Below are 15269 nucleotides of genomic sequence, written 5' to 3'. Positions count from 1 at the left end.
GTACAGAGTATAAAGCTGCATCATGAAATGTAATATACATTTTATATGGAAACATCGATTGTAATGAATTTTGAGAATCGCCATTTATAGTTTACTATCTCTTATAATCTCACTGACAAAAATATATATCCCTTCATATTCGTGTCCAACAATCGTTTAACGAGCTACCTTCCACATCATGGGCTGGCCAGTAGAGGTGTACATCCTATGCACATATACTAACTTAAAAAAAGAAAAAAAACCTTACTTTTTTCAAATGCTGCACTATTTATGCTGTACATACAACATAAGGTCACCATGGAAATGTAAAGTAATAACGCTGTTACATCTAAAAATGTTTTCTGATGTATGAGTACAATCCAAGTACAAATAAAAATGTGTTGAATGTAAATAATTTAGATACTCTTTGATGTACTAAATATTTATCTAAAGAAATGCTTGATGACAAGTCACAGAGAAGACTGAAGGTCAATAGGACCTTCAGTTAACAGGATATGTAAAAAAAAATATGATTTGAGCTGTTGGGCACCAAAAATGTAAACAGTGTCTAGAAAGGAATGGGCAGAGAATTGTAGAGGTATTAGAGTTAATCTGCCATTTCTATGCATTTGGAAATAGTTCATTGAGGCTGTCAGAGTTCTAAATATTTCATCTGACTTACTTGAAATCTGTTTGGTAACCTTCATGATAAAGAATCACTCATGTGTAACTTGGTTATGCTCTATGTAGTCTGAGATTATTTTTTTAAATGTTGTATTGAGTAATTAAAAAATGTTCTTGTGAGGAGATCAGCAAACAAGTCTTGTTGGGGCTGCCTTTATTAGCTGAATGAAGAAGTTCTGGTCTAAATTAACCAAATACAAGACTCCCCTATTGAAAAGTGCCTTGGTATCAAACTTGATACGATACTGTAGCTTAAAGAGTTGAAATATTTTATTGTACAAAAGCTATTGCTTTTGGTTCATCCTAGCTGCTTTTTTTTGACTTGCAGATTATTCCATGGTGAAGGTGCCTCAAGCTTTGAGTTTGCCTCATTATCGATTTCCATCTGAAGGCCAGTCCTACATCTCCGTCCCTGGAGAAGCTTTCCACATTAAATGTAAGCTACTCATCTATACTTTGTAGTATGCTACCAGAATTATAGGTTAGGAAGGATACTTACCTTTTAATGTGAGTTACAGGGCAACAGGAGCCAAAAACCTCTTCCACCTACCCTTCAGGCAGCTTTTGTACATAGGTAAAACATGGTATCTTAGTCATACTGTATGCTTGGTGCTGGAATGAGCTAATAAAAGGTGGTATTAGATATAGTCTACAACTGTTGGTAGACCATCAACTAACACAGGTTTCAACCCCTGAATGCCTTTTCCATTTTTAAAATAAAAGTTATATGGGAACGTAATACACAGGAGTAAAATATACTCCTTATATACTTGTTTGGGAACACTGTTTGCTAGAGGTGACTCTAGACATATTTTGGCTGTGTTCATCAGAAATGTTCCTAAATGTATTTAATTTTTTATTGATCTTCTAAAACATTCAAATAGCTGGAGGTAATGAACTTTACTGCAGAACATCCGCAAGGTCTGTGAGAGAAATTTATATTATTTAAACCTCTGGATTTCCAACATATTCCCTCTATAGAATATACATTTGACCCCAGGTTTTCCTCTGTTATAAAATACTTTCCTTTTACTGTTATAAAAAAAAGTAATAGGATTAAGGTGCTGTCAACGTTCTTCCACTTAATGTCTCATTTAAATTAACCATCTTTGAGCTAATATTTCAAGAGGTTTTTTTTGTTTTTTTTGGCAATTATCTACTGAGTAACCATGCTTAGCACATGGCAATGACCATGACTAAAATATGTTTTTAGCTAGAAATATATATCGGTATGTCATATATACAACCCATAGCTCATCAAACTACCTGGAATCTCCAGTGTAAAAGGCTACAAACCAATGACCTAGCTTTGGGTTTTGTTGATGATTTATAGATTAAATCTAGATTCATATTTAAAATATACTTAGTAATCAGCTTGGGTCAATTAAAAAGCACTTACTGGAGGCACTTTTAATCTAAGGCAAGAAACATGCTACAAACCAATATGCAGAAAAATATATGGGGAACAGAGATGTTCACTTATAGTTACACATTTTACTTTTGAAATTATGACATTTTGGGGTAGAGAACGTTCTCAAATTATGTTTACTCAAGTTTGAATTATTTTAATGAGAATATAGAATATTGCAAAAACATCACCTGAATCATGTTGTGGTGAATGAAGCAACTTATGTATTGGACTGGTGCTCCCCATTCATAAAGTTAAGGAAGTTGCCTAGTAGTCTTCTGCCTTGCGTTAATGAAGTCTACTGCCTTGTAGTAGACGCTTTACTCATTCACATTAGAGAGCTTTTATGTTATGATTGTTAAAGAAAATTACCTAAACTCATTTTTTAACAGTGTAATCTTGTGAATTGTTTAACCCCTTAATGACAAAGCCCGTACATGTACGGGCTCAAAATGCATTGTTTTCCATGGGTTTAGGGACCGCCCATTGTCCTTAAGGGGTTTGTAATTTGCCTTTTTTGTTACTTCGTACAGAGCCAAAAAGACACACGTGCCACTGTTGCAGTAAAAATGTTGATAAAAGTTGACATTTTCATGTTGGAAAATAAAACAGCTATGCTATCCTACTTTGTTTCACTCCGATAGTTTTGTAATAAGTAGCACACAAACCTGCTGAACTATTATAATGGTTTAATTCCTAAATTAAATGTTAATTTCAGTTGTGCTCAGCAGGAATAAAAGCAACATGGCAGCTACGCCTAATAGTATGTATGGTTGTACCTTCTGATACAAAACCAACCAACTGGTCAAATGAAATAATAACAGTGGAAATGGGCTTGAATTTGGTGTTAAATTTGTATGTAAATTTTGTCCGAAAGGGCAAGCCCAGCCAAGTGACCCAGTAATATAGTGGCACCTGCAACAAATTTTGAAGACAGTAATAAATCAGAAGAATATAGTCCTTACTTGTATTTTGTTTTTGCACAAACAATTCTGAACAGTGCATTTAGTTTACCATTATAGTATAGCCAAGTAGGGAATAGTCTCCAGTTGGTTTTCTGGAATGATAGCACATTCTTGGTGTTTTCTTTCTCTGTTATTGGCATCTCCCCCACTTAGCTTTTGGAATGCTCAGCATAGTGAGGACAGAGCTATGAGCTTTCCAGTATTGGGCCTTGACCCCAAGTATGAAGGATTTTGCTTTAGGTAATAGTTCTAAAACTCTGTTATAACCCTTCATAATTCCCGGGCAGCCCAAAATGAGCACCAAGGGCTTTCTTTTAATGTTGAAAGCCTATGGCATAAAAAAATATTTAACGTAATTCCCTGTTTAAGAACTCAATCATAACAATGTAGCCGACAGACCAGCTCACAGATTTAGTACTCAAAGAGTCTTTCAGTGAAGAGAATATTTTAATATTCTTAATATAGGTAACATGGGCAGAGCCAGTAGCCATTTCCTATTTCATGCCCACAAAAGGAATAGGTTTTCAGGTATTTTAATATTGCCATTGGAACATATGGCCCCTTTAATATATAAAAAAATGCATTCTCATGAACAAGGATTCCAATAATTTAGATTTTCCAAAGATACAAATTTGGCGCTTTTTATAACCAGGAAGAATATGACATAAAATGAAGATAGCCAGAACTAATTACGTACAGTACGTTCATAATTTCTTGGATACTTTCTTGTTATTGTAACTCATAGAAAATTCTTGTCAAAGTAATAAATAGCGGTCGCTTGCAGGAACTGGGAACTGCTGGAATTCCAAGAACCTTTAGCCAAATAAAGAGATTCTTTTTCTTACAGCTCTGTGTTACTAATTACAGTGCAAGTGCGATCTTCTGAAGGAAAAAAAAAGTGGTTAATTTAATTAACAGGCCAATGCTGGGTGAGATGAATATGATGAAGAATGTAATGTCTTACTTTCCGTCTTTTATATATCAAAGCTCGAACGACCATCGTTGGATTGCTCTACCACACTATGCATTACCATTACAGGATGATCAAACCTACTGACACCAGGTGAGAAATGTTATGTCAAAATAGACGATTTACATTGAGCTGTGTAAGTTTAGATAAACTAACAAATGATATCAAAGAGATGGAAGGAACATAAATGGTAAAATATGCAATAAAATAGATAATAAAATATATCTTGAAATGTGTCCTTGACACTTATAACATATTCACCTTGAAACATATTTACATATTTATCCCATTTTAAATAATGACAATATTACAAGCCTTGTGAATGCTTACGTTTGCTTATTAGTTGACAATGCATTTATACAGAGTGACATTTTAATCTCTCCTGCTGTGGCTTTAACACTCATACATAATGCTCATCAGAAGACAGAACGGCAATGATGTTATGTATTTTACATCACTAGTTAGTGTTGGTCTGATCATTTCCTACAACTGATTGAAACATGAGGGGGGGGGTTGTATAGAAGTGTACAAAGAAAGCTCCTGCTGATTGGACTATTCCATTGTTTGATATGGTGATAACACCAGTTTTAAACTATTGCACCAGTCGCCTTATACATAACCCCTTAGCATTTTACTAGATTTTGCATCTCCTGATTGACATTGCACACTATTACAAAGTATCTTGCCTACTCTAATAGTTATTCTCCATTCAATTCAAGAATCGCAGGGACAAGGGTTTACATCTAAATTGCCCTTTTTTTCTGAATCTTATCTGACTTTGCAGACATGTACATTGTAAAGAGCCATCCTATTGTGAATACCTTAACATGAATAAGTCTATACTACACTGATATTATAAAGCCCAGTGGATTGGTAATTCAAAGTATTTATGATTGATAAACATGTCCTAACAGAGGAGCCTGTATTCAGTTGAGCAGGTTACAAAGCAACGTATGGCCTTAAAGAAGAACCGCTATACAATATTTATATGTTGGACACCATGTTCACAAACCACATTGCTCAATGTATAGCAAATCTAACCTTAGTACCAGGGCCGGCCCGAAGCATTATGCCGCCTGGGGCGAAGTTTAAAATGCCGCCCCCCCATTATCTACCCTTCCTCTGCCGCCCCCCGTTATCTACCCTTCCTCTCCCTCCCTCCCTATTATCTACCCTACCCCCCCCTTGTACTTACTGCTCAGCAGTCCTGCGGTGAGTCTCCCTGCTCGGTCTCGGTGCCGGCTTGTAATGCGGAGCGCCGGAAATGACGTCATTTTCCAGCGCTCAGCATTATAAGCCGGCACCGAGACCGAGCGAGAGGGCTCGCAGAGGAGAGAGAGGACCGCAGCGTGGGTACTGACAACTTGGTAAGCGAAAACCACTCGGCGCCCTCTCTCTCTTCCTCTTTAAAAAGAAAAAAAAAAAGGGCTTGGGGCGGCAAAGTGCCGCCTGGAGCCATTACCCCACTCTGCTCCATTGTAGGGCCGGCCCTGCTTAGAACATGTAAGCTGTTAATAGTTTTTTACTTTAAGCCATATTTTTAAACCGTTATTTCAGCGGTAATAACACATTTGGACGATTAACCTGACTAGAGCTAACCTTTAAAATGTGAACAATAATAATAATAAAACTGTTAGAGGTTTCTTGAAAAAAATGTACTTTCTGTGGGTAATTTGTAACTTTAAATGAGACTTTAAAAGCTGTGAATTTATATTTTGGTGCTTTAACAGTTTTAGTTCTTGTTCTCTTATATAATAGGGGTTAAGTTCAATTGATGCTGCATGATGATGGATGGTTATAAAGATATATATATTAAATAAGGACAAATCCTGTACGTGGGATGCCTTCATACATGTTATTATTGTTATTAGTAATTGTTCAGTAAAATCATGTACCTTTCTTTTATTCTTATTTTCTCGGGAGCACAACTTGGGAAGGTCACTGTGGCCTTGTTAAGGTGCTGCTTATTTATATGCAATTTGAGCTCTCATTGCAATATAATTGGAAGCTTATCTCTGATACCATTTAGCTCATCTAGTCAAAGCCTTTTTACCTGAAACCATATTTGTTCCCTGGTCTTGTTTTATAATCAGAATATCCTTATGCCTAAATCATGTATGTTTAAATTGCCTCAATGTGTTAACCTCTACCTCTGGAGTACTGCTCCACTTATCTACCATAATCTCATTGTGTGTAACTTCTTTACATTATATCTAAACCTCTGGCCTTCTAGTTTTAGATTATGGCCTCTTGCCCTAACAGTTAGATGGACTGTCAACATTCCATTGCGTCTGGTAAATGTCAAAGAGGTTTCATCTGGATTTGACAATGGCTTTGTGTTGTATGAAAAATAGGTTTTAAGAGATCTCCATGAAGTTCCATTGGATTGCATCTGTTTCAGACAGATACTGATAGATAAGAATTTTCCAAAATTGCAGAAGTTGTAAGTCGAGTTGTAAGTGAAGATTTTTCTTTTTTTGCTAAGTGCTAAATATGCTTATTCTGGAAATCATGTTGACAATTTGCATATTTTCAAATTTACCCAAAATTTCTTGGAAGTATGCATAACTAGTACAAACCCTTAAATAACCCTTTTTTATGACCGAGATCCACCTGTCTCTCTTTCCTCCCCTGATGTCAGAAAGTTTTAAAAGTATGAGTGTATCTGTCACGGTTCGGGACATCGGGGTCCCGGACCTCAGCGCAGCCTATCACCCGAGTACCCGCGGTTAGCTCGATACTTACCTTCTCCGCGGTCCTTCTCGGCGCTGTGCTTCAGAGTACCCGCGTCAGGCTGGGTTCCTCACCTGAATTCCACGTTACAGTATCACGGTGTTGTCCAGTCCTAATGGTCACAATAGAATTACAGAAACAGCAGGAAATGGGTTTATGAGTAAAATAAAATACATTATTCTCCTAAGAAAACTCTCATTAACAGCTATCAACAGGCTGTAGTGGCATGCAAGCCGTCTTAAAAAAAAAGGCCTGTCCTTCTAGCCACACTTCTAACAACATTCCCTAAAAGCATTTATTCTTTAACCATTTAAAATGTTGATATACATTTTTTATTAATATAGCAGAATGGGAACATGTATTATTTAATTACGCCATCAATGAAAATAAATATGCTTTTCATTTTTGTTTTACTGCCAGTCAATCATAAGAGTCTAAGAGTGGAATTGGTTGTATAGCCATTTTACTTTGACTAAAGCAGTCATACTTGCCACCCCTACTGCTGCTACAATAGAATTAAGTTGAGACCCCTTTGAAGGCTCCAATAGTACCACTGGCAAGAATTAGAAGGGATTCTGTCCATATCTACCTGAGCTCAGCTGCATGCTGCTACCCTTGTGTGAAACTTCCCAGAAGCCCATTTCACACTAATCTTTAGTAAAGCTGAAGCGTCATTTATATGAAATTTACTATAAGTAATTTTGGTAACTGTTGCCAGGTGGATCTAAAACCCGCTAGCTTGTTAAACAGTACGCTCTAACTTACACATACATATATATCATTTTAAGCCCTTGTTGATCTGCTGTTGGTTAAATGCCAGTCGATAGCTGCGCAGGTGCTGCTGTCAGGATTCCTCTCCATTTCTTTTTTTAATGTGTCTCAATTGGTGGGTGATTTCTTCATATATCACCAATTATTTTCCCCATTACCTCAAATGAACTCAGAAATTTATATCTAATACCCAGTTTATAGCCAGTAAGCAGCTGCAGAAAGGGTTTTTATAATTTAAAATTGGAATATGAAAATGGCTCCCCTGTGTTTCCATTCTCTTTATGGTTTCAGTAAATAGAGAGCCCATCACATATGAGCAAGGGTCATATTTAAATGTTGTCACATTGGCAGAGAAGTGGTTAATTAAAATATTGCTGCTTTTCTTTCTACATTTCCTGTTGCTTCCTCTAATGATTTTTTTTTCCAGTATTTTTCCGCATAGAAATATACTTTATTTTATATGTACAATTTTAAAGACTAAATTTACTCTAGGGACAGTGTAGTCCAACAACATATTCACTAAATAAAACTACAATAAAAACCCATAACAAAGTAGAGAAAAGAACCAGGAACTGTGAAGATGCACCCTAGATTCCCTGTTGGCTTTCTTTGGAATTGCAAAAATGTAAAAACTTTTTGAGCTCTTGGGGGAATTTATCCTCATCCCCCGACACAATTCCTAAAATATTTAGTGTTCCAAGCAAACTTACACATAATGTTGACAATTTGCCTGAAGGCACTTATGGAGCTTAACATAGTGCTGAAATTGCCACAAGCTTACAAGCAACAAGCAACATCCAGCCATTGTTGGGCATGATAATGCCATATAATTATGTCACCAATGTATCAAATTCTCATTTGCCGATCCCACCTCTCTATTAAGAAGCCAATAGCAAGAGTGTTTTCTTCCTGGTCTGAATATAAATCTTACACATTCATGCTTTATTGTCTCCACCAGTCTACACAGGCAAAAAAACATATAAACAGCATATAAATTGGAAATTTTATGGACTACCGATGTTTAAATATGTTTTAGATAATGCATGGGAGAAATTAGTGTTTGTAAATATAGAAATATGTAAAACAAAAATCATAATTGGATTATATGGAAAAAAAAGAAACATACTACAAAATACACCTTTGTGCCATTCTTGGCCCTTTCATCTTCATTATTACTAAATCAATGTAGCTTTGGCATTAATTCTGGACAGAGAACCTTTTACGTTCATATGAATTTTGGCTTAAAGAGCAGAGAGGGCTGACAAATTTTAACATGAATTAAACATAGTAAATTATACTCTTAGTGTAAGGTGCCAAATGAAATAGGCACATGTTCTCCTCTTCATGCTAATCTTTCATGATTTTTAAATATTTATTGATGTATTTGTTAATTTTCACACATGTTGCTAATAAAGCTAATAGCCAGGCATGGCTGTTTGAACGCTGCAAAGGTTTGCTGAAACTGTAATCACACCAACGATTGTATGTGATAAAATATTTTTTATGTTAGTTTTAGTGCACATGCATTAATTATGACGTAGAATAAAATACTCTCTGATTATGATGCTTTACCTTTGAAGGATTTCCGGCGCAGATCGGTACAAAGAACACATGATATCAGCTACCAGTTACCTAATATCTTTAAAAGTGGAGCCACCCCCCAATCTGTGTCCAAATCTCTCGGGATCTCCTCTTATCACCATTCAGCTGACGCACATCCTGGTGAGTAAGAACATGACCGCTTGATCAGATGTCACAAGTGAGGCTCAAATAGGGTTTGGGGCGAAATAAAATGACATCTAGTAGGTATCCTATAACCATCCAGCAACTCAAGTTGCTCTTGAGTGCCTTAAATGTCTTGGTGGTCAAAGGTGCAAAAGCTTCACTACAATGATTTTCAGCACCCATGGCGGAATTCCATTACCCTTTGGCCTGGTGCTTTGGCATCCCCATTAATGATTTGGCTCTTGGGGATTTTTTTGCATAATTTTGCACTGCAGACAGCATAATGATGCTTTGCTTACTTATTTGATAATTGTGCCCAAGCGTTACTGTAACTATTATGTTTTTTCCAAAAATAAAAATATTATGGTGAATAAGAAAACAGCGAACATGTGTTAACATACTGTTATATTTGAATGTGCACACAAATTGGGCGCTATGCATTTGCTGACAGTGTGCGCGTCGTTAAAAATAAGAATCATATATAAGGACGCCAGAATGACATTATCACCCGGTATACAAAACTGTAACATGTAAAAGCATAATGTGCAGAATCAAAATGAAGTGAAATCATCCCATATGCTCACATTACTTAAGAAAATGCATTATTTCTAGCATTCTGGATAAATGATCTCATCACATTTCCATGCCGGGGTTAACTTTGGCTCCACTTTGGTGGAATTCCTCATTATGAATCCAATCAGATTTCTGGGTAGGGCTGTGAAAGGACTTTATGTTTGTTTTGGGAGAGTTTCAATCTAAGAGGTTTAAATTCTTTACAGAAATGTAAATTTACACTGTACTTTTGGTTATTGAAATACTGGATTTGAACAGACTGTCTGCATTTAGGATTTGGGAGAACTGTTAATTTGATGATTTCACTCACAGAGAGGCGACTGCGATGTGCCCATTTTTAGGTTACTTTTAAAGTGAATATAACTTTAATTTAACACAGAATAATACGCTCACAATAAATTATAACTAAACATTATATCATGTTTTCTTTTTTCTGTCTAGTGTAGTTGGCCTTTAAACCACAACTGCATTTTTTTGTGGCATAATATTTCCAGAAACGCAAATAAAAACTGTCATAGTTAATTCCTATCCCTCTTTCCAGTAACACTTTATATCCTGATTTTATCATGTTGATATTATGTTGTACTCAGCAAAGATGTTTGCCAAGCCCTCACTGCACGCTGGATGGATGTACTGAGATATAAATTGTGTATATATGTGCAAATAATATACATGTCTTTTTTAGTATGAGTAGTTTATTTGGAAAAAAAAGCCATGAAATAAGGCTGCATTTGGTCAGACTTGCAATTTTTAAACTGATATCAGTGTGATGGTGGCCAATACATTGAAGTTTAAATGGAGCTGGATAGAAAAGGAGACCCTAAGACATAGACGTCTTTTCTGCTGCAAGGGCTTATAAAGGAACCTGAAAATTCTTATATGGTCTGCGACCTGCTCAGTATTTTCTTAAAAGTGCCAAATCATGTGTCCAGATGCTTTTGCTCCTGTGTCCCGATGTGCCACTTATGACTCTGCTTTGGATGTCTATGCATAGAACAGTTTGAGTGATGCGTCAACACGCACTACTGGTTATTGGAGTCCTCTTTGCATGGATGCCAGTGCATTTTATTGAAATCGGTGAATGTTTTATTTAGTCCCTGAAGTTAGAAAATAAGACTTATGTCTCATTTTCCATCCTGCCAGTCAGTTTCTACTGAAAACAGGGAGTGTTATGTATACCTTTTGCAAATATGCTGTAGAGCTCTCATTAAAATCAATAGGAGAAAAAGCAGCCAACCCTATGTATTCTAGACAACTTTGGAGTGATTTCTAACTTCAATAGCGAAACAATAATGAGTCCTTGTAAAGTGGACTTCAATATGTATTTACTTAATGCTGCAATACTTAAAGTAGAGTGTTCTGTAAATAGCAAAATTACCTTTGACTACTGCTTATTTTGGATTTTTGGTGTGTTTACTCAATGCTTAAACATTTTATTTGGCTAACATAGAAAAAATGTAAAGTCAAATAATCTTTTTACTTAGAAAAATACTTAACATTTTTTTTCTATATTGGTCCAATAAAAAGGTATGAATTTTTACTCTTGGTACTTCTGCCAGCCCCTCTCCTACATCGTCTTCTTTCCTTATTACCACTTGAAACATGACTGGCATGCAAGTTTCCCTTTTTATATTCACAGGTGACCAACCAGTACTATTAAGTTGACAAGAAGGTCAGCCTGGCCATGTAATTAATTGGTCTGCACTAATTAAAATTTTAAAGCATAAATCAGAACACAATCCAGAAACAGTAATTCAAAAGTCTATGCCAGGAATGAATGTGAATGATCTTCAAAGGTTATCCCTTTAATCTGACGGTTTATAGATAATGGCTCCTGCTGATCTGTGAAACAGTAAGCTTTCCAAGAAAAGAATGATATGTGAATTGGAGACATGTCATTAAACCCTTGCTGGTAATTTGCCTAATGCTTTTGTTTCGTTTCTTACCCTTTATGGGTATTACACCCTTCTATTATCTTGAGGCCAATGTTCCCTCTAATTTTTCGTAGGTTGTGTGCGCAGAAAATTTCTCTTGTGCAAAAATTTTCCCAGAGCCAAAATTTTGTGCGCACAATATGCTTCCTCAAATGTTACATTTAAATTGTTATTCTATATTTTTGGTACAACTCGCTCTTGGTTAATAACACTACATTATAGTGTGATAATATAGTATTAGTTACAGAACGATATTACTTACTGTAATGTCAGCCTGTCTGACAGACGAGCCTCTCTCCTAATGTCCATTTTGCTCTGTCACAGTCCATATAAAGCGAAGTTGGTGGAGCTGAAAAAATTCACATTGCAAGGGGGTGGAGCTATATATTTCCACCCCTTTTGACTCCATCACTTCCATGATCTATTTTAAAGGTGACATTCTCACTGCATAAGTAAATTATGAGCGAATCACGAGTGGAGGCTCCGGGAAACATAAAGGATTATTATTATTATTAGGAAAAACAGGGCCGTACCTAGAGTATTTGGCACCTGGGGCAGATCCTGTATGTGGCACACACACTTTAAAACTGCATAGCTTCTATCGTTAGGCAAACATTGACAGGGGTACAACATAACTGGTATCATTATATAAGAGCCATATATATATATATATATATATATATATATTAATATTGTTATTTAATTTTTCTGTCCAATTTTGGTGTGTTAACCATACTTTTATCAAAAGTAAGTAACACACCAAAAAAAAAAAAACAACTACAATATTATATATATATATATATATATATATATATATATATATAAATATATATAGAATTGCTAACAGCAATCACACTCCTATCAGGCCCAGGCAGCCAGTACATGCTGGAACCTGGGGATAATAGGAACATGATTACAGCTATCCCCCCTCCCACTTACACATCCATGCTATCACACACACATTCATTCACAAACATTCAGCATAAACTACAACATAACACCCATCACTCTCACACACTTACTAATGCACTCTCGCTGAATGTTTTCCTACCTTTCCTCTGTCACTGTCACTTTTCCTCCTCCTCTTCATTCTCCCTCTTGGCTCTTCTGTCCTTCTGGTGCAGTGAATGCGGAAGGCCGCGCACATCGCAAGGGAGCAGGATCGGAGGTCTGCATTAACAGACCTCCCGTTCCCTTGATTGTCATTAAGCCGGTTAGAGGGAGATCCTCTAACGGTGGACATTACTGTCCGTCTCTGGAGGGGTGCTGGCCTGGTGGCACCCCCCTGATGAGTGGCACCCGGGCCCCTGCTAGGTACGCCACTGGTTACACACACAATTTTGGGACGTGGGCGCTCTCTCTAAAAAAAATTCTAAAAAATTCTAAAAACACAAGGTTGCATACCTTTTACTGTGTGTGGGTTTGTTTCCATGCTCCTTGAATTTAGATTGAATTTTGATTTCTGTTCTGTAGATAATGTATACAATATAAATAATATAGAGTAGATTTACATGAACCCTTTAGAATTACCCCTTTTATGCATATGGTGGTCATTAAATTTGATCTAATTATCAACAATAGACTAACACAGACTGCTTCAACTAATAATCACCCTCTTGGTACATCATCATGTCAATCAGGCTTGGTTTAGAACTCTGACTAGGCCATTCCTCATTTTCTCTGTGGAAATAATTCCGTTGATTTACTTGTGTTCTTAGAGTCGTTGTCTTGTTGCATTACCTAACATCTGTTGAGCTTCAATAGGAGGACAGATGGCCTTAAATTCTTCTGCAAAATGTCTAGATTAACTTGTGAATTTAATTTTTACTATATCAAACTGCCCAGGCCCTGAGGCAGCACAGCAGCCCCAAGCCATGATGCCCTCCTCCACCATACTTTACAATTGGGGTAAGGTGTTGTTGTCAATGTACTGTGCCTAATCTTAGATCTTCAGAGATCTCTTTGGTTTAAGGCATGGTTCACATTAGGTAATGCTTCTTCTGAATAGCTACAAAAAAATTGTTGCTTGTCCAACAGCCCCAATCTCATTCCATTGATTGGACTTCAAGTTAACTAACCCCTGACTCCAATTAGCTTTTGGAGAAGTCAATAAAGACATGAAAACTTTGTTGTAGTGTTATGAGTTGAAGCAGACCGTGTTTGTCTATTGTTAGAAGATCAGATCAAATTTGATGACCAATATATGCAGAAATCTAGGTAATTCCAAAGGGTTCACGTACTTCTTTCTGCAACTGTAAGTGAGCCTTTTGACTTACAAAGCACAGTAACATACAGGGGCAATTATTGAAGAGCTTTGGCTGTAAAGTAATGATAGATATGAACTCAAAATAAAAGATAAAATAGAAACCAAAGTAGTACATGGGAAGCCAATATCATCACGAAACGGAGCGATGGCGTCAGAAATGATGAACCTGCATAGATAAATCACATATCCGACATTGCTATAAGCCGGAATAAAATTGGCCCTGGTACATTAAACCCAGAAATAACATGGGTGCAGCAACATTCTGAATATATGGCTACATGCAACAGTCTTATGCTATTGTAGCATTTGATTATTTGCATCCAGCAGGCTGCCATAGGCTAAACCATTGGATTGGCCTTTTGAACAATAATAAAAGTACTTGGAAGGTGCTATCGGGCACTGGCTTTCTGGGTATTTGCCGATTGTGCCAATTGGCCTGTCTGGACCTGCTACAAATACACTGCCAGCTACTTCCTTTTATACACTTTTTTTTATCAGATAAGTCAATTATTTTGTCCCATGTTTCAAATCATTCATGCGTGTTGGAAGCATAATATTGCCTAGCATGGAAAATGGCATTTCTATGACAGAAGCTTGTTTTCAGCTAAATCTTTATTGAAGTAATGTAAGGGATCTGTGCTTATTAACTTCTTTTAATAAGACCGAGACAGGGTAATTTATTTAACTAGACAGACACCGTTATTGTCATGTTTACTATCTGATGGATGAGCTTTCAGAAAAGCAGGAAAAAGAACTAATAAATGCATTTTATGAGTGGCAGTACCTGGTATACATTCTTAACAATTTCTTAGAGCTGGGTGGTCCAGTGTGAACTCCAGCTCTGCGAAATGATTAATAATCTATAGGAGATGCTGACACTTATAAAATGTATCTTGCTGTTTCTTATTTTTCCTTGTTTCCTGACAGTTCTGTCATCAGATAATAATCATGATAATAACAGTGTCTTTCTGTATCAGTTTGGACTGGCTCATCATGTGGAGATAAACCTGAGGTGGGCCCAAGCTGTCAAAAATGCCTCTTTCCTTCCAACTTTAGCTAGGTAAGGATACTTGCCTGGACATATGTTTCCCGAAGGTGGAGAACTAGGCTGGGGTCTGTCTTAGCAACAGTCCTCCACTTCTATCCAGTCATCATAGGTCACATAAGAACCGGGGCAAATTATGACACTGGCACTTCTTTGCTGTATGCACTTGTTTTCTTACGTATAAATTAACCTTATGGTGGACGCCCTTGGTGCTCT

General features: G+C 36.7%; 1 protein-coding gene across 1 annotated transcript in view; it reads left to right on the top strand.

Moving 5' to 3' along the window:
• The window catches only part of ADGRD1 (adhesion G protein-coupled receptor D1), a 168117-nt gene that overhangs the window by 34578 nt on the left and 118270 nt on the right, over nucleotides 1-15269 (top strand). The window contains exons 12-14 of the mRNA XM_053471744.1: nucleotides 992-1099; nucleotides 4024-4099; nucleotides 9091-9232. Coding sequence (XP_053327719.1) covers nucleotides 992-1099; nucleotides 4024-4099; nucleotides 9091-9232 — 326 coding nt within the window. The remainder of the gene's footprint in view (nucleotides 1-991; nucleotides 1100-4023; nucleotides 4100-9090; nucleotides 9233-15269) is intronic.

This window comes from Spea bombifrons, chromosome 1 (assembly GCF_027358695.1).
Source record: "Spea bombifrons isolate aSpeBom1 chromosome 1, aSpeBom1.2.pri, whole genome shotgun sequence".
Taxonomy (NCBI): Eukaryota; Metazoa; Chordata; class Amphibia; order Anura; family Pelobatidae; genus Spea; species Spea bombifrons.
This window is presented reverse-complemented; position numbering and strand designations above follow the sequence as displayed.